General features: G+C 41.2%; 1 protein-coding gene across 1 annotated transcript in view; it reads left to right on the forward strand.

Annotated features, from left to right (window-relative positions):
* The window catches only part of snx4 (sorting nexin 4), a 37,435-nt gene that overhangs the window by 8,706 nt on the left and 4,576 nt on the right, over nucleotides 1-24,153 (forward strand). Inside the window, exons 3-13 of the mRNA XM_033023690.1 lie at nucleotides 3,574-3,712; nucleotides 8,846-8,995; nucleotides 10,107-10,154; nucleotides 13,476-13,531; nucleotides 16,623-16,695; nucleotides 16,905-16,966; nucleotides 17,278-17,343; nucleotides 18,012-18,101; nucleotides 18,218-18,317; nucleotides 21,617-21,762; nucleotides 23,975-24,089. Coding sequence (XP_032879581.1) covers nucleotides 3,574-3,712; nucleotides 8,846-8,995; nucleotides 10,107-10,154; nucleotides 13,476-13,531; nucleotides 16,623-16,695; nucleotides 16,905-16,966; nucleotides 17,278-17,343; nucleotides 18,012-18,101; nucleotides 18,218-18,317; nucleotides 21,617-21,762; nucleotides 23,975-24,089 — 1,045 coding nt within the window. The remainder of the gene's footprint in view (nucleotides 1-3,573; nucleotides 3,713-8,845; nucleotides 8,996-10,106; nucleotides 10,155-13,475; nucleotides 13,532-16,622; nucleotides 16,696-16,904; nucleotides 16,967-17,277; nucleotides 17,344-18,011; nucleotides 18,102-18,217; nucleotides 18,318-21,616; nucleotides 21,763-23,974; nucleotides 24,090-24,153) is intronic.

A 24,153-nucleotide genomic window follows, 5' to 3' on the forward strand; every position in this document is an offset into this window, starting at 1 on the left:
ATGGTGTGTGAAGGCCAGAATAAGTTGAGGCCAGACCCAATAGTTACTTGCACAGTTAAATATACTATTCCAAAAATGCATTTGTGCTCTGGTGCTGTCGTTGTTTTGAGATTGGCCATTGGGCCTTGGTCTTTGCTATTCAACAAGACCATGTTTGATCTTCTACCATGTGTAATTCCTTCTGTCTTGCCTACATTTGATTACTCTACATAGAAATCTTTCAGTTTTGATTTTGAGCCTCAACAACCCTCCGAGCAGTGTATTCCCAAGATTTGCTATCTCAAGAAATTCCTCAATTTTAGTCCTATGCATCCTATCCCTCTTTGAAATGTATTTCCCGGTTTCAGATGTCCATCCTCTGAAAGAGGAACAAGAGGGAAATGATGGAAATCAATGAATTGTGAGGTGCCATTTCTATTTATTAAACCAGTGGGTAATTTGGATCTCTAATATTTGGCCAAAAATGTAAAGCCATATTTAGTTTTGGAGATAGACACAAAAAGTTGGAGTAACTCTGAGGGTCAGGCAGCATCTCTGGAGAGAAGGAATGCGTAAAGTTTCGGGTCCGAAACGTCAACCATTCCTTTCCTCCAGAGATGCTGCATGTCCCGCTGAGTTACTCCAGCTTTTTGTGTCTATCTTCGGTTTTAACCAGCATCTGCAGTTCCTTCCTGCACATTTAGTTTTAGAGCCACTGCGCGGAAGCAGGCCCTTTAACCCTCTGAGTACGCGTCCACCAGCGATCCTCTACACACTAGGGACAATTTTACCAAAGCCAATTAACCTACATACCTGGGCGTCTTTGGAATATTTCAAAGGTCTCTGAATTTCTCAAAAGTCTGGAAATATTTAGCATATTAGTAATGCATAATACTACAGTATTTTAAATTTTCACTCAGAATTGAGATGTGGAGCTCCACCCGTGCATTTTACTGCAGGAAACCTAGACGGAGGTTCCACGTTTTGATGCTGCTGCAGTCTGTCTCCAATTGCTAACTATTGATTTGTGCAAAATTACATTTTTTGTCCTTTAAATTGCAATAAACATTGAAAATGGGAACATTTTTCCAAAACCACTCAAAGCATCGGTTTTATTTTATGAATTAGTGTAAACCACCCACCTTACAGCTAACTTTTAATGTGTAGTTCTCAAAAGTGTACGGAAGTGAGCTACTTACGTCCTACAATTAATTGATTTATGAATGTTTTTTCTTTCAGTGCCCATAAAACAATCACTGGGTTGTCATGTTTGAGATGTCGTGCTAACTGAAGTTATTGGCCAATATATCTAATAATTGAAGAGAAACAGAACAAGAAACTGGTTCAGTACTGATTTCTGACGGCCTGAATCCATGTTCACTAGAAATGTAATTGAATCCACTTGATTTGTAGGAGCTAAAATAGCTTCAACATACTGCAGGTCATTATAAAAGATGGGCTCACATTTTCAGAATTATGTTTGTTGCTTTATTTATTTTTTCCCTTGATTTGTTATGTTCTCCACAGTTGAACATGCCAAGGCACAAAATTCTTAAAATAAAGTTGATGTTGAAATGATAGGTTTATTATTCTGCTCTGTATCCTGTGTGAATATGGTTCTAAGCTGCCTCACTCTTGCACTAACATAACCAGTGTAGCAGCTGGAATGATTCAAAGTGAGTTACCTTAAATCTGGGTGAGAAATTTGTAGTCGGGGGTGGGGGAAGAAGGACACAAAAAGCTGGAGTAACTCAGCGGGACAGACAGCATCGCTGGAGAAAAGGAATATGTGACGTTTCGGGCCGAGACCCTTCTTCAGACTGAGAATCAGAGGAAAGGGAAACGAGAGATATAGATGGTGATGTAGAGAGCTATAGAAAACAAATTAATAAAAGATATGCAAAAAAGTAACGATGATAAAGGAATCATCTAGGCCATTGTTAGCTGTGGCCTAGGTGAGAACGAGCATAGGCAATGAGAGAAGGAGGTTTTGGTAATTTATAATGGATCTTAAACTTAAAAGGATCAAACATTTTTCTGCAATATGATTTGCTTTTGTGCTTTCGATACTCAATGACTATCAAATTCGGGAGTGTTGGGTTATATCCTCTGGTTACATTATCAGCAGATGGCAAGGTTGCTGCCAGTGCAGTGTGAAGAAGGGTCTAGACCCGAATCGTCACCCATTCCTTCTCTTCAGAGATGCTGCCTGTCCCGCTGAGTTACTCCAGCTTTTTGTGTCCACCTTCAATGTGCAAAGAGTTAGCTGCTTCCAGTGAAATCTGGTGCTTTCTGCACCTTTCACTTGATTCAGGTTAGTTTATTTCACATACACCAGGGTATGTGTCTACATGATAGTAATGATTGGTACAACAAGTGCAAAACAGCAGAAAGGTGCAAAGATTGTGGTACTAAAAAAACGAACTTGCAATAACAGAATAACTAAATGAGATGGAGTAAATGGAATTGCCAGGGTGGGAGGCATCTTTGACAGTCTTCCTGATACAACAAAATGCTACCGTCCTACATTCAATAGGATTTAAGTTAAGGCAGAGTGGGTAAAATTCAAAATAAGCACAAATCATGGAATATGGGGCAAATTCTGTTCTTTCCATTTGACAGTAACTTTGGTCAGTCTACAGTCTCTCAAATGAATTTGACCCCACTAAAGATAATTGTTCTCTGTTGTAACTGAAGTAATCGTATTGTCATTGTGATGTGCAGTTTGCCCTTGTTCCCTATCGCATGTAACACCCCCCCCCCCCCCCCCCCCCCCCCCACTCCCAGCTATCTACTCTTTTTAATCCCTAAAGAAATCAGCATGTTTGCTTGCAGGCTGATAGTTCACAGCCAGTTGGGATTTTGATGCCTGGATGAGCTGTCGTTGAGTAATCTGGCAAAATGTAACAACGTGAGCACCATTGAATGATTCTCCCATGGATGAGTTGAGATCAACGATGGTTTGCAGTGCCTCCTGTCGCACATGAGGGAGAGGGGTGTGGTGTAGGGGAAATAAACGGATGCACAGGCACATTGAGGCAAAATCCGGTAGAGAAAACAATCTAAGGAATAGAGTGGGTAAAGAAAGCATGGGGTTCAGCAACTTGCTTATAGCGGGTTCACCACTATCAAGGCTGTGTGGGTCCTCACCATACTGAGCACCAGTAACCTGTTGAACTGAACCTAGCAGTCAATGTCTACTGGAAGCAACACTGTGAGGACCTCTTAAAACACAGCTCCATCCTTGGCGTGTTGCCCGTGACACCAACACACAGCACCCTATTCAAACAAACCTTGCTTCCCTTCCTGACAAGAAGCCAAAGGCCTTGCCAATTAAAAATAAGGCTTCAGGTACAGATGTCATCTTTGATCTGTCTTTGCATAACTGGGAAGCGTTGTCCATCTTGATTCTGTGTTGTAAGAGTATTGTTAAATGCAAATGATCTACTTTCTATCAAAAATGTCTGTTAGCAATAGTATGGTTTACCTTTTGTTAACTTGCAGGCAAGCAAATATTTTTGTTAGTTTGTACCTGGAGATTGCTGTTTTGATGTCAATGTTAACCTCTTGATTTGGATTTATTTCCTCATGCAGGCCAATTGATTCTCAAAGTGACGATGAGAATAGCGTGCCAGACTCTCTGTGGAGGAGATACAGTGAATTTGAACTGCTGAGGAATTATTTGGTTATTGGTTATCCCTGCGTAGTGGTGCCACCTCTGCCTGAAAAAAGAGTGAGTAATACTTGAAATTCAAGCCGATGATCTGTTGTCTTATGTTGGTATTCCCTGCTATTAACTTTGGAAAATCAGTTGGACTCAGTCAACAGCAAAGGACCACTGTATTTGTGTTGTAGACATGTACTGTAGATGGAAATGAAAGGTTGCTGCATTGGCAGACTTGGAAATCCCCCAATGTCATTTGAGGAAGGGGGAAGTTGGTATCTATTAATGCCCTGTATTAAATCTAAAAGGTACATTTCTGCAGCAGACAGCTTGTAAACTATTTGCTGGCTTCTGTCTGGGCGCATTGGACTATGTTTCATTGTTATGGATGTTGAGTTGAACTAACGTCTAATATTTGAACCAACCTAGCAAGGATATAGTGGAGTTACTAGAAAGAAACGTTTTGACTTGAGGTCACATGCATCAGCAATGTTGTACGGAACTGGGTACTTATTCTTTGGATTCTGCAAATGTTTAAAGGACAAATTTAACATAGATCTCTGGACTCAAGAAACCAGTTACAGCGTATGGAAAATATGTGTACAAGGATTGCCCCATGTCTTGTTATTGACCTCCTGGGATCACGTTAAGACAGCAGGGGGGCGAACCATGGTCCTCTCAATAGTGTCTGTGAATTATACTCCACTATGGAGCTTTAGTTTTCTTGACTGCTGTCATTTAAGGAGTCAACTACTGTACAAGGATGCTAAATTATAAATTTAACACTGCTAATTTGAGGACTACTCTCTCTGAAATTAAGTTATGCACAAATTGTGCATGAGGACAACTGGACAGTCTCATCTTTATCCATGTGCTCAAACGATTTGAATTTACTTTAATAAAGACTGGAAATATGGAAAGTAAGTGAAGATGGTTTTGGAGTTTGTAGATGCATGTGTGATCAATATGAACTGCAGGCATATTACACACACTGTAACTGTGATGTGGGAATTATAGAGGCCTGACACGAGCAAGGGAAGGGCTGGGATGTCATATTAATGGCTACAAGGTGTGAGGGAGGGAAGGGAAAAGGTAACTTCATTATACCTCTCCAGGTTTATAGTTTAATTAATATCATGGAGAGATGGTTGGTAGTAAATTGTAAAAGGAAGCAAGAATCACAGATTTGGGGATTATGGGAATATTTATTTTATTCAATATGTCTTCAATTGTGTAAAGGACAGTTTGGTATTGGGAGGGAGGTTGACAGGATTGTAGATGTTACAATGCTGTGTTTATTCTACTTGAGTCGGTCTAACTACAGCTATAGGCCAGTCAGCACCGCAATAGTATGTAATCTTTTGGAGTGTCTTCTGGCTTGGATTTTGTAGTCTGGAAACCTGAAGGCAAATGCGTGGTCAGCATAGATGTATTAAGATATACCATGTTTATCGATTTGAATGAATGAATGAATGAATCTCTTTATTGTCATTGCACATGGTACAACGAAATTTAAAAGTCAATCCCACGGTGCGATTCACAAGAGCAATTTTAAATATATAAGAAAAGGTAAAAATATATACATATTAAAAAAAAATTTAAAAAAATTACAGATAAATAACAATAGCAGCTGAAGTAGAACCATTCAGTTGAATGTGAGTGTTATTTCTTATTTTGCATTGTTAAGTTCACGTATGGCTATGGGGTAGAAGCTGTCTCTGAGTCTGTTTGTGCGAGTTTTGAAAGACCTGTACCGTCTGCCAGAGGGCAGCAGGTGGAACAGGTGGTGTCCAGGGTGGGAAGGGTCCTTCAGGATGTTGGCTGCCCTGCCAAGGCAGCGAGAGCTGAAGATGTCCTTCAGGGAGGGCAGTGGGCAGCCAGTGATTTTTTGTGCGGTGTTGATGACCCTTTGAAGGGCTCTCCTGTCCGCTGAAGAGCAGCTGGTATACCATGTGGTTATACAGTACGCCAGCACACTCTCGATGGAGCAGCGGTAGAAGGACACCAGCAGCTTCTCCTCCAGGTTGTTTTTCCTGAGAATCCTCAGAAAGTAGAGTTGCTGCTGGGCCTTCTTGACTGCTGTGGTGGTGTTTGTAGTCCAGGAGAGATCCTCCGTAATTTGTGTGCCCAGGAATCTGAAGTCTGAGACCCTTTCCACACAGTCCCCATTGATGAATAGGGGTTTGGGGGCTGCACTGTTCTTACGGAAGTCTATGATAATTTCCTTTGTTTTTGTGGTGTTTAGGATGAGGTTGTTGTCTGAACACCACGCTGCCAGTCTTTGGACTTCTCCCTGTAGGCTGTCTCATCTCCTCCTGAGATGCGTCCAACCACAGTTGTGTCGTCCGCAAACTTGGCGATGGTGTTGGTGGAGTGGGCGGGGGCACAATCGTGGGTGTAGAGGGCGTAGAGGAGGGGGCCTCAACACACAGCCCTGTGGGGAGCCGGTGCTGAATGTGATGGGGGTGGAGAGGTGATGGCCCAGTCTGACGGTCTGGGGGCGGTTAGACAGAAAGTCCTTGATCCAGAGGCAGATGGGTTGGGAGAGTCCTAAATCCATGAGTTTGGTGACCAGTCTGCTGGGGATGATGAAATTGAAGGCGGAGCTAAAGTCAATGAAAAGCATCCTCACATTTGATAAGTTATGTGAAAAAATGGCAGTGAGGATTAACATATTGTGGGATTTTACTTTGTTAAAGGACCACCAAATACACCTGTAGTGAAGTGAAAGCAAATGGCATCAAAAAATGCTGGTGGATATTTTTCCAATCCAGTGAATTGTGCAGTGTTCCTGTGCCAATATTAAGACGATTATTCATCTCTTGAAGTTGGGTACAGAATGTATAATTCTAAAGTTTGCAGATGGCAAAACTGATATCATAAACGTGTAGCTTTGAAGCAGACTTCAAGGACTGACTTAAAATGGTCAGGCATGCTAGGAATGAAACTAGTGTTAACGTCTATGCTTTGGTGGGAGCAAAGGAAAAGGTATTGTAAACTAAATGGTAAGTTTGAAGGTGTGCTAGAGCTGAGAGACTTCGACTTCATTGGTAATGAAGTGTGGCCAGAGTGGTGAATCTCTGGAATTCTCTGCCACAGTAGGTAGTTGAGGCCAGTTCATTGGCTATATTTAAGAGGGAATATTTAAGAGGGAGTTAGATGTGGCCCTTGTGGCTAAAGGGATCAGAGGGTATGGAGAGAAGGCAGGTACAGGATACTGAGTTGGATGATCAGCCATGATCATATTGAATGGCGGTGCAGGCTCGAAGGGCCGAATGGCCTACTCCTGCACCTAATTTCTATGTGATGCAAAATTGAAAGCTGTTCTGTAGTATTAATAAAAAATAAAGTACAAAGGCAAGGAATTGGAGCAAATAACTGAGGGCGTTGGAAATCTAAGACAAAAACATTATGCTGAAAACCCTTAGTGGGTCAAGTGGTATCTGCAGTCAGGAATGGTTGAGGTATCAGCTTGAGGACCCATCAGATCTGGGCAGAGTGAAAAGGTGAGTGTTTTGGATTGCAGATGAAGAGAATGGAGCGAACAAGGTGGTGAGTTGGAGGCAAGGTTATCAAGGATAAAATTATTTTAAAGATTAAAATTGGATTAGAAAACTGAAATGGCCACATTGCTGGAGCACCATAAAAAGCAAAAGCTGTACTGGATGTTTGCAGAACACCAATTGGGTATTGGAAACCAGGAACTGCAGATGCTGGTTTACAATGTGCTGGAGTAACTCAGTGACAGGGTCTGAAGAAGGGTCCTGACCCAAAACGTCACTATCCATATCCTCTAGAGATGCTGCCCGACCCTCTGAGTTTCTCCTGCACTTTGTGTTTTATTTTCCTAATTGGGCTGTGTAGTATTTCCAAACTGATCTCGGAACTATGTCAAGTTCTTATAGAAACTTACAAAATTCTTAAGGGGTTGGACAGGCTAGATGCAGGAAGATTGTTCCCGATGTTGGGGAAGTCCAGAACAAGGGGTCACAGTTTAAGGATAAGAGGGAAGGCTTTTAGGACCGAGATGAGAAAATCATTTTTTACACAGAGAGTGGTGAATATGTGGAATTCTCTGCCACAGAAGGTAGTTGAGGCCAGTTCATTGGCTATATTTAAGAGGGAGTTAGATGTGGCTAAAGGGATCAGGGGGTATGGAGAGAAGGCAGGGATGGGATACTGAGTTGGATGATCAGCCATGATCATATTGGTTGGGCCGAATGGCCTACTCCTGCACCTATTTTCTATGTTTCATGACGATGTTTCAGAAAATCTCTTGCATTAATATCAAGAATGAAGGATTTGTAGGGTGAAATTCTGAAAAAATGTGGCTGATGTGTTGGTACAACGAATGCTTAGAGGAGAGTTGATGTTCAAAATGGTGAATGAAGAGGTGTTAAAAAAATCAACAATTGGAGAATACTGATTTGAGGTTACTACCAAAAGCATTTTGTTCTGGAAAGTACTTCCTCATTGCTTAATTACTAGAGAAACTAGGCTCTCAAAGTCTTGTTTATATGCAATCTCATCCTTGTTATTCAATTCCTTTCACAGTAGGTCTCTGCCCTCTGAATCTGGCTCCTGGAGCAATGCTATATGTGATCCTCCAGACTGGAAATCAGACTTTTAACACAATTTTCTGCTGCCTATTCTTCAATCAGCTTCTTGTCTAAGTTGACTGACCCTCCCACCCCAAGTGCCTCAAGTTTCTTCACTAGCCTTTTGAAACTCTCTGGATTTCGAGAAAGCATTTGATAATTTACTGCACTCCGTTCAAGCTTCTGTTATTTGATCTTCAAATATGTTTCTCTTTTGGGGATATGGGGGAGGGGAATGTTAAATCATTGCTGGAACTTGAACTCAACTCGCAAATGCAGATTATTTTTCCCTTTCTTTCATACTGTGATCATGCTGTATGACATCAAGGACTGTGTGATTAGTTTGTATTGATGTGGAAATCTGGAGCTTGTTGGGAAGGATCAATATTTTTCAGGGTGAGATAGTGGAGACAAAACAATCTCCACTCATTTGAGAGAGTTTGGATGATTAGAATGATTGGACTTGTTGGTCCCCACATTAATTTAAAAATCTTGAAGAAAGATGGTTGATACGTTGCACTAATCTGCTGGGGTTTGTCAATATAATTCTGAAACTCAATTAACAAAATCCAACATGAATGACCTGTTCTTTGATTCCTTGCAGGCTGAATTTGTCTGGCATAAATTATCTGCTGATAACATGGATCCTGATTTTGTTGAACGACGAAGAATTGGACTTGAAAACTTTCTTTTGCGTGTTGCTTCTCATTCTGTTCTCTCTCTCGACACGATCTTGTATTTATTTTTAACACAGGTATTGGAAGCTTGCTTTATTTTTCAATGCTTTTGGTCATGTTTATTATGAAATCAATCTGCTTTACATTGGTATGTTGCGTGTGGATGGAGTGATTTTTTTTTTTTGCAGTGCCTTGGAGTGTGTTGTAGAACAGAAGGATCCAGGAGTACATTGTGCATCATTTACAAGTACTTCGTTCCCTGAAAGTAGCGTCAGAGGTAGATAGACAGCACCACTAGAACAGATTAATTGGTCAGTTATCAGGTTGATGCTTATTTGCTTGGCCATGTGCAGATAGGCGAACATGTTTTTACGAATTGCAAGTGATGTGCACTGCCAAAGTGCTGAGGCTAATTACTTTAGGGTGTCTAAAAGTTGTGACTGGTATTGTACAAATGTATTATTGTTGGTGAAACATACAATTAAGCTGGGAATATGGCATTCCACGGGACCCTGCTAGAATTCCTCCATCTGTATTTGGGGAATTGCATTCAAAAGGGTTTAATATGCAGTTTTCTCTGTTCTCTCCCCTATTCTGTTCTCTTCCCTATCTTCCCTGCAAAATAAATGGTGGAATTTGCCCGTGTGAGAATCAAAATATCCTTTATTAAATATAAAGATGTCATTTGGGTCATAAGTTTCCACAGGCAGATATGTCGTTTTGTTTTGTATTGGAAAGCTCGAACATCTCAGCTAACGAATACACTTCTCTTTTTGCTCAATTCAAATCCACTTGTGTTATTGGTGTTAGAGATTCAGAATCTGTACTGATCTGGTTCTGGGAGACTGCTGTGCCGATGCAGTTTGGCAAGAAATTGGGCTCTGTACAAACATGCAGAGCTGAAATAAAACCACGGTGTTCAAATATAGATGGTTTCAGTTTCCCACTTGGTTCTCCCTGGGTCCTGCAGGTCTGCCCATTGCAAGGAGTACTACAAAGTACCATGCCATCAGATGTTCTCCACTCAAATGATTTGTCAATTTTCCAATTGACAGTTAAGAGAACAATATTGTTCATTTCCACGAATGAAAATACTAATAAATCCATTTAGGATCATTTTAACCTATGAACTGTATATGTCTATTTTAAATTTAAAATGAAGTTGTGTATTTCTTTAAATTCTTTTAGGAGAATGGGTGGAAAGAAGCAGTAAATGATTCGGGGTTCCAAGCCAAGGTAAGTTGCACCTTTTACTGCTGGCGAAGTTGAGAAATGTAAACTATAACAACATACGTTCAAGATGGAGCATGATTTGTATCAAAAAGCAAAGTTGTGGTGGGATAACACTAAAGGGCCTGTCCCACTTGGCCATCATTTGCGCGCCATTTACGCGACTGGGTAGCGTGTGGGTAGCGCGGGACGGGCGCATGGAGTGGCGTGGAGGAGTGTGGAGTTGCGCGCGGTATCACGAAGCTCGCCAGGATTTAGTGCTGCACGAAATCTTTGCGCACCACCGGCCTGTCGCGTAAATGACGGCCAAGTGGGACAGGGTGACGTTTCGGGTCGAGACCCTACTTCAGACTGAAACATCATCCATTCCTTCTCTCCAGAGATGCTGCCAGACCCGCTGAGTTACTCCTGCATTTTGTGTCTATCTTCAATTTAAACCAGCATCTGCAATTCCTTTCCACAGATTAATTTGGTCTGCAGCTTGCTACTTTTCATTCACCTCTTTTTTTTAATAGGGTCATTACATCTGCAGTTTTTCCAATTGCTAGCACCACTCAAGAAACTGGAACATTTTAGAAAATCACCTTAAATATCATAAACTGGGTAAATATCATAAACTGGGTATTCAAATGACGTCACGCACTCCAGACGGACGCATGATGACGCACGCGACAGTCACTACCGGCCTGTCACGTAAGTGACGGCCAAGTGGGACAGGCCATTAACTGCACGTGGAGCAGTAACGATTCACATTTTCCAAGAGTTTAAATTATATTCAAATTGCAGTTGAACATCATGCACTTTGGGCTACTGAATAGGATTCAAAGGAGAAAGTAGCCTTGTTTCAAAGTATTCTGTTTTACATTTTTGCAGTCCTTTTTATTGTTTTTAAATGCAAGATCCTACCTTGAGCAGTGCAGGCGCACAATGGCTGATGTTTTGTAGAAACATTCTTGTATTGGTTAGTCAGTATTTTGAAATTGCAAATTAATGCAATAGATTGTTGTCTGCAAAATAATTCTATAATTTGGAACTGGGTGACACACCTGTCCTTAAAATGCCATTTGACCGGCTGGAGACATTAAGTTGCTTGAATGGAGCATCTCTTTTTGATGAATTTAATGAGGCTTTCCATCCTTTTGATTTTTTTTAAAACCAAAATTAGATGCATCTCTGTGGGGGGGGGGGGGGGGGGGAAATAACATTTGATTAATTGCTCCTAGAACTTCCAGCCACATAATGCCATAATGACGTATTATTTCTTGTATATATGTGTTGTATTTGAATAATGAAGTGTTCATCAAAACTGAAGGAGTGACATGGTGGTGTAACAAGTAAGGCTCCTGCTGCCTGGCTACGATGACCAAGGTTCAATCTCGGATACCCTGCTGCCTGTATAAAGGTTGCAATTATCTCTCTGAACCCAATTCCTTCTGAAGAAGGATTTCGACCCGTAATGTTGCCTATTTCCTTCGCTCCATCGATGCTGCCGCATCCGCTGAGTTTCTCCAGCATTTTTGTTTACACCCAATTTCTTCAATTGAGAATGTAACATGTAACTCCTTATTTTATTCTGCAGCTCAGAGCCCCCCACCCCCCCCCCCCCCTTGATGTTTTTTTAAAAACATATTTTAAATACAGGCTAGACTATTGCTGATATCCTTAAATACTCCGGTGCTTTACATTGTGAAGAATTCATGAGGGAGTCCATGGTATTCTTTAGAGCTTAATTTAGTCTGTAAGATATTTAAGATGCACACAAACCACTATCCTAGTGTGCCCACACTCTCCCTGTAACTCAGTCCCTCGACTACAGGCAACATCTTCGTAAATCCTCTCTGCACCCTTTCCAGGGTAATGACATTCTTCCTATGGCAGGGTGAATTGCTCTGCCCAGGACAAGAAGGCTCTGCAGAGAGTAGTGCGTTCGGCCGAACGCACTATGGGAACTTCACTCGCCCCCTGCAGGAACTATACATCAGGAGGTGCAACTCCAGAGCCAATAAAATCATGGGAGACCCCTTCCACCCCTGCAACGGACTGTTCCAGCTGCTACGGTCAGGCAAACGCCTCCGTTGCCATGCTGTGTGAACGGAGAGGTTGAGAAAGAGTTTCTTCCCAGAGGCCATTAGGACTGTAAACTGCTATCTCACCAGGGACTAACTTTACCGTACCACTCTAATGCTTTTTTTTAAATTGCTGTTTTTTTCCCCTTTTCCTTCCGCCCACAATATTTAATATGAAAAATAATATGTGATTCTGTTACATCCTGTTTGTAGTTTGTTTGGTTGTTTGTTTGTCTTTTTGCACAAAGTCCGCGAGCATTGCCACTTTTCATTTCACTGCACATCTCGTATGTGTATGTGACGAATAAACTTGACTTGACTCAACTGAGCACAATACTCCAAATGAATGAAGTGCGAGTTGTCTTAATTTCAAAAATTCCCAGTTCATGACATTTTGTAAACTATGCAGGTAGAAAGAGGAATTCCTCCAGAATGAACTTTGGCCCGTCTTAAGCAGCGTCCTGTCGGTGTCTTGAGCCTGTGAGCTTCATGACCAACAGGGAGCAGATTGTGACTTACAGTAGCTGGAAATCTAAAACAGAAACAAAAAATGTTGTAAACACTCAGCAGGTCGGGCAGCATGAGAAGCGAAACAGTTATTCACTCTTCTGGATGGAGACTCTTCATTAGAATGGAAAAGGAGACAAAAGAAGCTTGTAAAGTTTTAGGGAGGGAGATGGGAAAAGGTGTCTCTGACTGGAGTACAGTTGGGGTGACCACAGGAATAAACTGTAAACAAGGTTATCTGGGCAGTGAGTGAATGGGAGCATTGAGTGAACATAGACAAAAGAACCTACGAGAATGTGGGAATTACGAACACAGAGCAGGAGGACAAGCCCAGCGGGACACACTGTGCACGTACTCCACTCCCAGGGGGGAAAGCTGAGCTATTATTCCAGGTGGATGACTAATACAGGCCAATAAATTAAGTTACCTGAAGCTGGATCATTCACCACTGTGTGCAGAAGGCTGCAACGTGCAGGCACAAGTTGAAGTGCTGTTCCTCCAACGGTATTGTCACAGTGAGGCCCAAAGCAAACACTTGGTGATAAAGCACTTCATTCCTGTTTACACTTGTATGTTGTTTTGTATCCTGATGAACCCATGAACGGAGATGAACCATTTCAAAGGAGGGTAATGGGTTGGTAATTTTAGTAATTAGTTATTAATCTAGCCTGTTTGGAAGTAACTGACTAACATTTGAGAGCAACATTTTCTATGGAGAAATGTTTTAAAATATAAATCTGACTCTTTTAAACAGGCAGACTCCAGGTTAAAAGCTCTCAATGCGACATTCAGAGTCAAAAACCCCGAGAAGTAAGTTTTCTTTTATGTTGTCACTTATTTTGAAATTCTGCTTTGCCTCGTATGCCGAAGGCTTGTTTTAGTTATTGTGCAGTTTGTCTTTAATCAATCTTCACGTTGAGGTTTAAATTCATTTCCTATCAGTGATGCATGGCTCCATCTCCTACAGATGCCGTAATAGTTAGATTTTCAGAGCATAAATAGCTGAAGTAATTAGGATCAAACTGTACAGCATAGAAATGAGCCCTTCAGCCCTCCTTGTCCATACCAACCAAGTTGATTAACTGGGGTAGTCACATGTTCATAAGTGATAGGAGCAGAATTAGGCCATTCAGCCCATCAAGTCTATTCTGCCATTCAATCATGGCAGATCTATCTTTCCCTCTCAACCCCATTCTCCTGCCTTCTACCCATAACTCCTGGCACCCTAAGAATCTGTCACTCTCTGTCTTAAAAAAATATTAATTGACTTGGTCGCCACAGCAGTCTTATATAATATAATAATAATAATAATAATAATAATAACTTTATTTATAAAGCACTTTAAACAACTACAGTTGCCACAAAGTGCTGTACATGAGAACTCATGAAGGCAGTGAATTCCACAGATTCCCTACCCTCTGACTTAAGTTATCCCTCCTCACTTCCTTTTATTCTGAGGCTATGGCCTCTTGTCTGGGCACTCTTCCACTAGTGAAATGTTTTTTCCTGCATTTGGCCCATAGCCCACTAAACATTTTTTATCCATATCTGTCCAATTTTGATGTCAACTGAAACTTACTAACACTTTTAATGTACATAACAAACAATAGTGGGCTCAACACTGACAGCTGGGGCACCCCAATGGTCACAGGCCTCCAAAACTACCCTTTCAATCCTTCCTTCAAGCCAATTTTGAGTGCAATTGGCCAGCTCACCGTGGATTCCATGAATCTAATCTACCATGTGCCTTTGCCAAAGGCCTTGCTTAAGATCATATAAACAATGTCTACAGCCCTGGCTTCATCAATACTCCTGGTGAGCTCTTCAAAAAATAACTAGCAGGTTTGTGAGATACTATTTCCCACACACAAAACCAAGTTGACCATCCCAAATAAGTCTGGCAGATCCTGTCCTTGAGAATCCCCTCCCAGCAACCTTCCCACCACTGACTTTGAGCACACTGGCCTGTAGTTTCTTAACTTATCCTTGCTGCCCTTCTTAAATAACAATCCAACAATAGCCACCGTCCAGTCTTCCAGATCTTCATCTGCGGCTAACGATAATGCAAATATTTCTGCAAGGGTTTCTACAATTTCCTCTCTAGCTTCCCACAAAGTCCGAGGAAGCACTTGGTCATCCCCTGGGGATTTATTTACCCTGATGTGCTTTATTACAACCAATACCACATCTTTGGATGACAATAAAGTATCATTCATTGATAGTTCATATCTGATCTAAAACATTACAATGCCTTTGCCTCTATTCTTTGGCTTCCATGTTCTTCTCAGTAAAAACTGATGAGAAGCATTAATGTAATACCTCCCCCATCTCTTGTGGCACTGCACAAGGATGGCAATGCAGATCTGAAAGATGATCTAATCTTTTAGCCACCATTTAAATATTAATATACCTGTAGAATCTCACGGTTTTCCTTTGCCTGCCACCTCCATTTCACGTGTTCTTTTTGCACTCTTGATTGCTATAAGTGTACTCCTACACTCCTCGTGGAGGGACTTGCTTGGTCGTCTAAAGCTGACTTATCTCCTTTCTTCCAGACCACAGCCCCAACATCTCTCGTCATCCAGTGTTCCCTCTACTTGCAAGCCATTCCCTTCACCCTAAAAGGAACATGCTGCTCCTGCATTCATGCTATCCCACTTTTGAACAGGTTCAATGCAAAGACCCCACAATATGCACCAAACTTGATTGATTTAAAAAAAAAAATTTTGCTTAGTGCTTTCTGATGGATGTCAGACCAATTTGTAAAATCAGAATATAGGCCTTAAAATGCAAAGCAGTGCTTTTTTGAAGAGTTTCATAAGGTTCAGATCTTCAAATTCCTATTACATATCTACTCCCGAATCAGGGGCGAAGGATTGTAAATTCTAACCATGTCACCTCTTCTTTTGGCAATTGGCTTAAATCTGTGTCCCTGATAGCCTTTGAAATTTGCATTCTTTATTAATGAATCTGTACCTTAATGATTTTAAACATCCGCTATTAAATTTTGTTCTACATTGGCGATTTTATCAACTTGTCACTTGGTAGACAGCACCTTTGACTTGTGAGTCTGAGGACCGTTTTGTTCCTCAATGCTGAAATTGCAAGCTACAATGCTATTTTGATGTTGCAGTCTCTTGTGAACAAGGCATTAATGGAGTTCTTTCCTGTGCCTAATATTGAGATCTCGGTCAAGATTCCCCGAATTGTTTCAATATTGGCTCCCTCATTATTTTCTGTTGCAACAATATCAAGCCAAAAGTACCCCATTTGCCACAAAGAGGCTTTGAATGGCTCTGTGATAGTAAAAGATGCTACATAACCCCTTCTGTATCATGAGAAAAATTACTTAAATTTCCCACATATTCCATTTTATGCCTTGACGTGTGTCCGTGTTTCACTTTTTAAATAGTGTAACATTTAGTTGAACAATTAATGGAAGTTTATTCTTGGGTTTTTAAACAGATGTCATCAATTAAAAGAACCAGACCAGTTATTTGGCCTATTTGATTGGTTGTGTTGATTTTATAAATTAAACTATTTCAAGAGGAGCTTGTTTTCTGACAAATGTCGTCACTCCTTTGATAGTCTAGTAAACTCTAAAAATCAGTGCTCAGGACTTTGAATGTGACAGAGAAGCACATTTTGAGGACTTTTGAATGTTGTTCCATTTAATCCTTCAATACTTTAAGATGTTAGACAATGAGACTAAAGAGAGTGCAAGAGGTAGAAGCAAATGTGTATAAAGAGCGCTTGATGATCCCACAGAGATGACGAGCTCAGCTCCAGGGAGCGAATTACTGTTTTATTGTACAATTTACTGACTTTGGGGCTGTTTAGTTTTGCATTTTTGTAATCTGGGTCAAGATTTAAAAATGAAGAACTCTTCGCTTATTCGCAGGAGATTTGTGGAGCTGAAACATTATGGGGATGAACTGCAGTCCGTCATATCGCAGCTTCTGCGGGTCAGAGCAGTACGTATTCCAAGAGTATTTTCCCTCATTCCCAGCATGATCGGCAATTGGAGAAACTTGAGTTCCAAAAGCATGCAGAAATGTTCAGCAATGTTTTTTGTTGCGATGTAAGATTTTGTCCAGCCTCTTAGATATGATGTACGTATAATATATTGCACGCAGGGTGGATCAATTGTTTCAGATTTCTAAAATACTTATTTTAATTGCAGAGAGTGGCAGATCGTCTGTATGGTGTTTACAAAGTTCATGGAAATTATGGAAGGGTTTTCAGGCAAGTCGTCGAATTGGTACCCCTTGAGTTTTTAGTTTGAAAATTAGAAACAGTACATATTTTGAAATTAAGTTTAAAAATGGTGTGGCTATGCGGGGCACGCTATAATTCCATAATTTGTTTGTTAATGGAGTGTGTAAACAGATCTAACGTTTCTTGCATCAACAAAGTTGATGCTTCACATTTGATGCTTAACATTTGATACTTGTTGCCTAACATTTGATTTTCTTTTCAATGGAAGATTTTGAGTAAGGCTTTCTTTTTATTGAGGGTATTGCAAATATTAATTCAAACTTCTTTACATTGAATAGTGAGTGGAGTGCAATAGAAAAGGAGATGGGTGATGGACTGCAGAGCGCTGGTCACCACATGGATGTGTACGTATATTTAAACGGTCCCAACTAAAGTTCACAACTTATTGTAAACATAAACTCCAGCAGTTTCTTCAAGTGAATTTAAAACATTTGTTCTTAAGGCAGTTGAAAAGCGCAATGTTACTGATACAGTTTTCATATGTTTCAAAGACAAAGAAACAGCAGAAATTTGAGTAGCTAAATATAAAACCTCCAGGGGAATTTCTACTTTTATAATTGTCGGAGCACTTTGGCATTGTTCCCAAATCCCTTTTGAAATCTCTGCCAAAATATGTGAAGTAATAAAAAGGCTGTTGTATTGCACACTTGATGAGTTCCATTTGTTTCACAAAATTATGGTATCAAGGGCTTTGGATCGTATGTGACTGGAAAAATTGGTCACGCAGGAGTGTTTGAAGCCCATCATCAGACTGAAGCAATTGTCGAGCAGCATGCAGTGGGTTGGTGATCTAAGAATGTGGTTATAAACATGTTGGAAATAGTTTCCATTGAAACATAAGACTGCCCTGTAACAATAGTTGGGTTCTCTGTGGAGTCGTTGAATATCATAACTGTTTGATTTAATGAACTGGTTTTCACATCAGTCAAGTTGTGGCAAAAGAAACACTTGTAATATTTTTGCAAGATTACATTTTTGCAGTTAATGTTCTGATACTTATTGACCTTTTCAGATATGCAGCATCCATCGATGACATCCTAGAAGAAGAGGAGCACTATGCTGATCAGTTGAAAGAATATCTCTTCTTTGCAGAAGCTCTTCGGTGTGTATAGGCATTCAGACAGTTTAGTGTTTGATTTGAACATTAGCAATGTGCAATATTTGTGTTTATTACTCATCGCATAATTAGTTTTTTTAACATAATTTTTAAATTTCTAGGTCTGTTTGTAGAAAACATGAATTACAACAGTATGACTTGGAGATGGCTGCTTTGGATCTAACGTCAAAAAAACAGCAGAAGGAAGAGCTGGCCACTGGGGTACGACTAACTACCTTTCTCTTGTCTTTACCCCACTCCCGAGCCCCCTCTCTGTTTTCTTGTGAGCAGTTTGTGTCTTGGTTTCAATCAAATGATGAATTGTCACCACATGACATACCATTGTGAATTTTTGGTGGAGTATTCTTCTCAGAGGGGACAGGTTTGTGGTGCAAGAGTGTAATTCCAACTGGAGGCATGTGACCAGTGAAGTTCTGCAAGGGTCTTTGGTAGGACCTCTGTTTGGTAAAGGTGAAAGGGACAAAATGTAATATGCAACTGCGGAACAACTTTTTCACAGAGGGTGGTGGGTATATGGAACGAGCTGCCAGATGAGGTAGTTGAGGCGGGTTCTATCACAGCATTTAAAAGACAGTTGGATAGGTTCATGGATAGGAAAGGTTTAGAGGGATCTGGGTCATACATGTGCATATGGGACTACTGTAGATGGGGCATCTTGGTCAGCATGGACAAGTTGGGCCATAAGGCCTGTTTCTGTGCTGCCTGACTCTGACTGACCCCATGATGTGTGAGTGTGTACGTGTGAACATTGGTGTATTTACTTTTCGAGTAAATGTATTGAAATTAACTTTAGTCAATCTTTTGAGTCAAACATAATTTTTTGCAGCTGGTTGAGCTTTGGTATCAGAAGGGAAGTAGAATAATTTGTCCCACAGCAAAGAGGTTGAGAGCTGGGGACAAAATGAAGACCAATGGCAAAGCTCGTCCAAAAATGTTCCACAGCAAGTGCAGGTCTGGGAATTACTGCCGAGAGTGGTAGTGGGTGATGTTCCATCTTAACCTTCAAACAGGAGATGAATAGGCTCATGAAAGGCAAGAGTTTGCAGGGTATTGCTCTTAAACCAGATATGGCCTTGATGGTCTGAACAGTCTCCTGTGCCACATCCACACTGAGTGTGTGAGGAGGCCTCGGGCTGATGTGCCAGTGGGTTAGAAAATAACCTTTATGATCTTGTGGATCTTGACAGTATTGTCATCCTACCAGTTTCAAGTTGCTGTTATAAATCAGTTTGGTTGCCAAATTGAAGGACCAGCCAATATGTAGTTGTGACTGATCTGCAACAAGAGTTGAAATGACCCTGTTTATAGATGATGTCTTGAGGGAAGAAAGCAGATGCTCTACTAAATGGGGGAAAAACAAATCGCAATAAACATTTCCAAAATGTTGATGGTTCAGTAATAATGTGAGTTACTTGAATCGGTGTTGAAATGCTGCCAATTTCTCATCATAAGTGATGTAGCGATATTGTTGCCAAACTTGTATAATGATGACACAAATGAGGCCACTCTGCCACCTGGCTGCATGGCAGCTTCCAGCTGTCATAGAATGTGGAAGGGTCCACTCCATTTATTTCTTTGTATCTTTGCAACTTCTCTCACAGGCCCATCAACTCTCTTTTAATTCCTCGGCCAGTACCCACAATCCACAATACTTGGTTGGCAGTCAGGAAACGAAGAGTAGGGATGAACAGGTCCCATTCAGAATGGCAGGCAGTGACTATTGGGGTACTACAAGGCTCGGTGCTGGGACTGCAGCTATTTACAATATACATCAGTGATTTCGATGAAGGGATTCAAAGTAACATCAGGAAATTTGCAGATGACACAAAGCTGGGTGGCAGTGTGAACTGTGAGGAGGATGCTATGAGGATGCAGGGTGACTTGGACAGGTTGGGTGAGTGGGCGGATGCATGGCAGATGAAGTTTAATGTGGATCAATGTGACGTTATCCACTTTGGTGGCAAAAGCAGGAAGGCAGATTATTATCTGAATGGTGTCAAGTTGGGAAAAGGGGAAGTGCAAAGTGATCTGGGAGTCCTTGTTCATCACTCACTAAAAGTAAGCATGCAAGTACAGCAGGCAGTGAAGAAAGCTAATGGCATGTTGGCCTTCATAACAAGAGGAGCTGAGTATAGGAACAAAGTGGGCCTTCTGCAGTTGTACGGGGCCCTAATGAGACCACATTTGGAGTATTGTGTGCAGTTTTGGTCTCCAAATTTGAGGATGGACATTCTTGCTATTGAGGAAATGAGGCATAGGTTCGCCAGGTTAATTCCCGGGATGGCGGGACTGTCATATGTTGATAGAATGGAGCGGCTGGGCTTGTATACTCTGGAATTAGATGGATGAGAGGGGATCTTATTGAAATAAATGAGATTATTAAGGTATTGGACATGCTGGAGGCAGGAAACATGTTCCCGATGCTGGGGGAGTCCAGAACCAGGGGCCACAGTTTAAGAATAAGGGGTAGGCCATCTTGATAACGGAGATGAGAAAAAACTTTTTTACCCAGAGAGAGTACAGAGGAGATTTACTAGAATGTTGCCTGGGTTTCAGCAACTAAGTTACAGAGAAAGGTTGAACAAGTTAGGGCTTTATTCTTTGGAGCGCAGAAGGTTAAGGGGGGACTTGATAGAGGTTTTTAAAATGATGAGAGGGATAGACAGAGTTGACGTGGAAAAGCTTTTCCCACTGAGAGTAGGGAAGATTCAAACAAGGGGACATGACTTGAGAATTAAGGGACTGAAGTTTAGGGGTAACATGAGGGGGAACTTCTTTACTCAGAGAGTGGTAGCTGTGTGGAATGAGCTTCCAGTGAAGGTGGTGGAGGCAGGTTCGTTTTTATCATTTAAAAATAAATTGGATAGTTATATGGATGGGAAAGGAATGGAGGGTTATGGTCTGAGCGCAGGTATATGGGACTAGGGGAGATTATGTGTTCGGCACGGACTAGAGGGGTCGAGATGGCCTGTTTCCGTGCTGTAATTGTTATATGGTTATATAGTTGTGAATCTGTGGAATTCTCGGCCTCAGAAGGCAGTGGAGGCCAATTCTCTGGATGCTTTCAAGAGAAAGTTAGATAGAACTCTTAAATATAGCAGTCAAGGGATATGGTGAGAAGGCAGGAACAGGGTACTGAATGTGGATGATCATCCATGATCACAGTGAATGGCGGTGCTGGGTCGAATGGCCTACTCCTGAACCTATTGTCTATTGTCTATTTACAGCAGCCAATTAACCCACAATGCATCTTTGAAATGGGAAGGATACAGGAATATCCAGTAGAAATGTTAACAAACATGTAAACTCCAAACAAACACCATTTCCAGATCAGGGTTGAACCAGCTTCATCTGCAGCTTCACATTCTTGCCTTTAACTCAATTCTGCACATGGTATAATGCTGGATATCATACCTAGGAACATTGGAAAGGTTAAAACATCAAAGTCAATTGTATTTATACTTGTGAGTCTTACTAATTTTATATCCTGATTTATGTAGACCGTGCGGACATTTTCACTGAAAGGCATGACCAGCAAACTCTTTGGACAAGAGACTGCAGAACAAAGGGAAGCCAAGCTGAAACTGTTAGAGGAGCAAATTGTGGATGGAGAGGAGCTCGTGAAAGCCAAAAATCTAGAGTGCGAGTAAGGCAGCAACTTAAACTAAACTGAAATTCAGTACAAACGACATATTGTTCCATTATTATTATTAAAATTTGCGCAAGATATATTTTATTTATAATATACACTATTTTGTTGGAAGTGTTTCCTTGGGTGGACTTCCTGATTCAACATTGCAAGCTTAGATGAGGCATCTTGGTTGGTATGGACAGTTGGGCCGAAGGGCATGTTTCCACATCCTAGATCCAGTTGACAAGATCTAAAACATGAGGATCCTTCCAAGGAAGGGTTTCATGTGCACATTGGTGAACTGAGCATGGCATTGATGATTTTTTAATCAAAGTACACCACAAAAGATGCATTTTATAATTTGGCATTTGTGTGATACAAAGCTGGGTGGCAGTGTGAACTGTGAGGAGGATGCTATGAGAATGCAGGGTGACTTGGATGGGTTGGGGGAGTGGGCAGATGCATGGCAGATGAAGTTTAATGCAGATAAATGTGAGGTTATCCACTTTGGTAGCAAAAACAGGAAGGCAGATTACTATCTAAATGGCGTCAAGTTGGGAAAAGGGGAAGTACAACGGGATCTGGGGGTCCTTGTACATCAGTCTATGAAAGTAAGCATGCAGGTACAGCAGGCAGTGAAGAAAGCAATGGCATGTTGGCCTTTATAACAAGAGGAATCGAATATAGGAGCAAAGAGGTCCTTCTGCAGTTGTACAGAGCCCTAGTGAGACCACACCTGAAGTATTGTGTGCAGTTTTGGTCCCCTAATTTGAGGAAGGACATTCTTGCTATTGAGGGAGTGCAGCATAGGTTTACAAGGTTAATTCCCGGGATGGCGGGACTGTGGATTTGGACACATTCTGGATTTTAGAAGGATGAGAGGGTATCTCATTGAAACATATAAGATTGTTAAGGGTTTGGACACGCTAGAGGCAGGAAACATGTTCCCGATGTTGGGGGAGTCCAGAACCAGGGGCCACAGTTTAAGAATAAGGAGTAAGTCATTTAGAACGGAGACGAGGAAACACTTTTTCGCACAGAGAGTGGAGAGTCTGTGAAATTCTCTGCCTCAGAGGGCGGTGGAGGCAGGTTCTCTGGATGCTTTCAAGAGAGAGCTAGATAGGGCTCTTAAGAATAGCGGAGTCAGAGGATATGGGGAGAAGGCAGGAACGGGGTACTGATTGGGGATGATCAGCCATGATCACATTGAATAGCGGTGCTGGCTCGAAGGGCCGAATGGCCTACTCCTGCACCTTTTGTCTTTTGTTTATTGTGGAATTCTGTGATGATCTTGATGTTGAGGGGAGCCCGAAGGAAATCCTTACTGTCCCTTATGTTCAAGAATGATGTCTTCAAAGTCTTTTGGTTGTCAGTTTTCTGATCGAATGTACTGTTGGATGTCTTTGCCTACTCGATGCAAAAATGGCCCCGTTTTCCCTCGCTTAGCAGTAATTTTCTAACGTTATCCATAGAAAGCATGGTGCTCTCTCGAATTAAATTAAACTGGCAGTTTATGGAGTGCAGGTTGAGTGGCCGGTCTGTTTCCCTTTCAGTGCCCTCGACTCCCGCTTATGAACGTTGAGTGCTGTTTATTAGCATATCCACGATTAAAACCTTGGTTCGATGGTGATGCTATTGGTTCTTCAAGACTGCTTGACAGTGAGATCCTCCCATTTAAACTGACATTTACTCCATCCCTATCACCAGTTATAAAGATCTGAATTGAAGTTGTTCCAAAGAGTAGGCTTTTGTTAAGGAATAGTTTTTGTGTTACATCGACCATTTATGTAGAAGTGGCCCCAATTTAATCATCTTGCCTCCGGCTATTACTGGGTAGAGGTTTGTGCACATCTTTGATGTTACCAATCAGGTTAAGATTCCAATGTTTTTCCTTTGATGGTTCCCAGCTATTTATCTCTTGAAAAGCAAGTTTATATTAGTATTTCTGGTGGAGTGAAAGCAAGGTTGGATCACTGTTGCTATTTCTGGTTAACTTTGATTAACTTTTGAAATGAAGTTGGATCTCTATTTACGAATGTCTTGCTCAGTGTTTATTAAATGTTGGTGTTAATAAGTATTGAACGTGCTTCAGTGATTTGAGCTGAGCAACTTGAGATGCATCGGATTTCTTTTAGTTTACTTTGACACCTTTACTCAGCTTTCATTTCAATTTAAACACCATCTTCTATTCCCGTTTTAAAGCTGTTACGGTATGTTTTACTTCTAGAGATTTTGTGACAAATGCTTGGACTGACATTGAGCGTTTCAAGGAACAGAAGAACAAGGATTTGAAGGAGGCCCTGATCAGCTATGCGGTGATGCAGATAAGTATGTGTAAAAAGGTGAGTGGATTATTCACATTTTCTCAAATTAAGGTGGACACTGTAATTTGCAGGGTCAAAGAAT

Source organism: Amblyraja radiata, chromosome 7, assembly GCF_010909765.2.
Source record: "Amblyraja radiata isolate CabotCenter1 chromosome 7, sAmbRad1.1.pri, whole genome shotgun sequence".
Taxonomy (NCBI): domain Eukaryota; kingdom Metazoa; phylum Chordata; class Chondrichthyes; order Rajiformes; family Rajidae; genus Amblyraja; species Amblyraja radiata.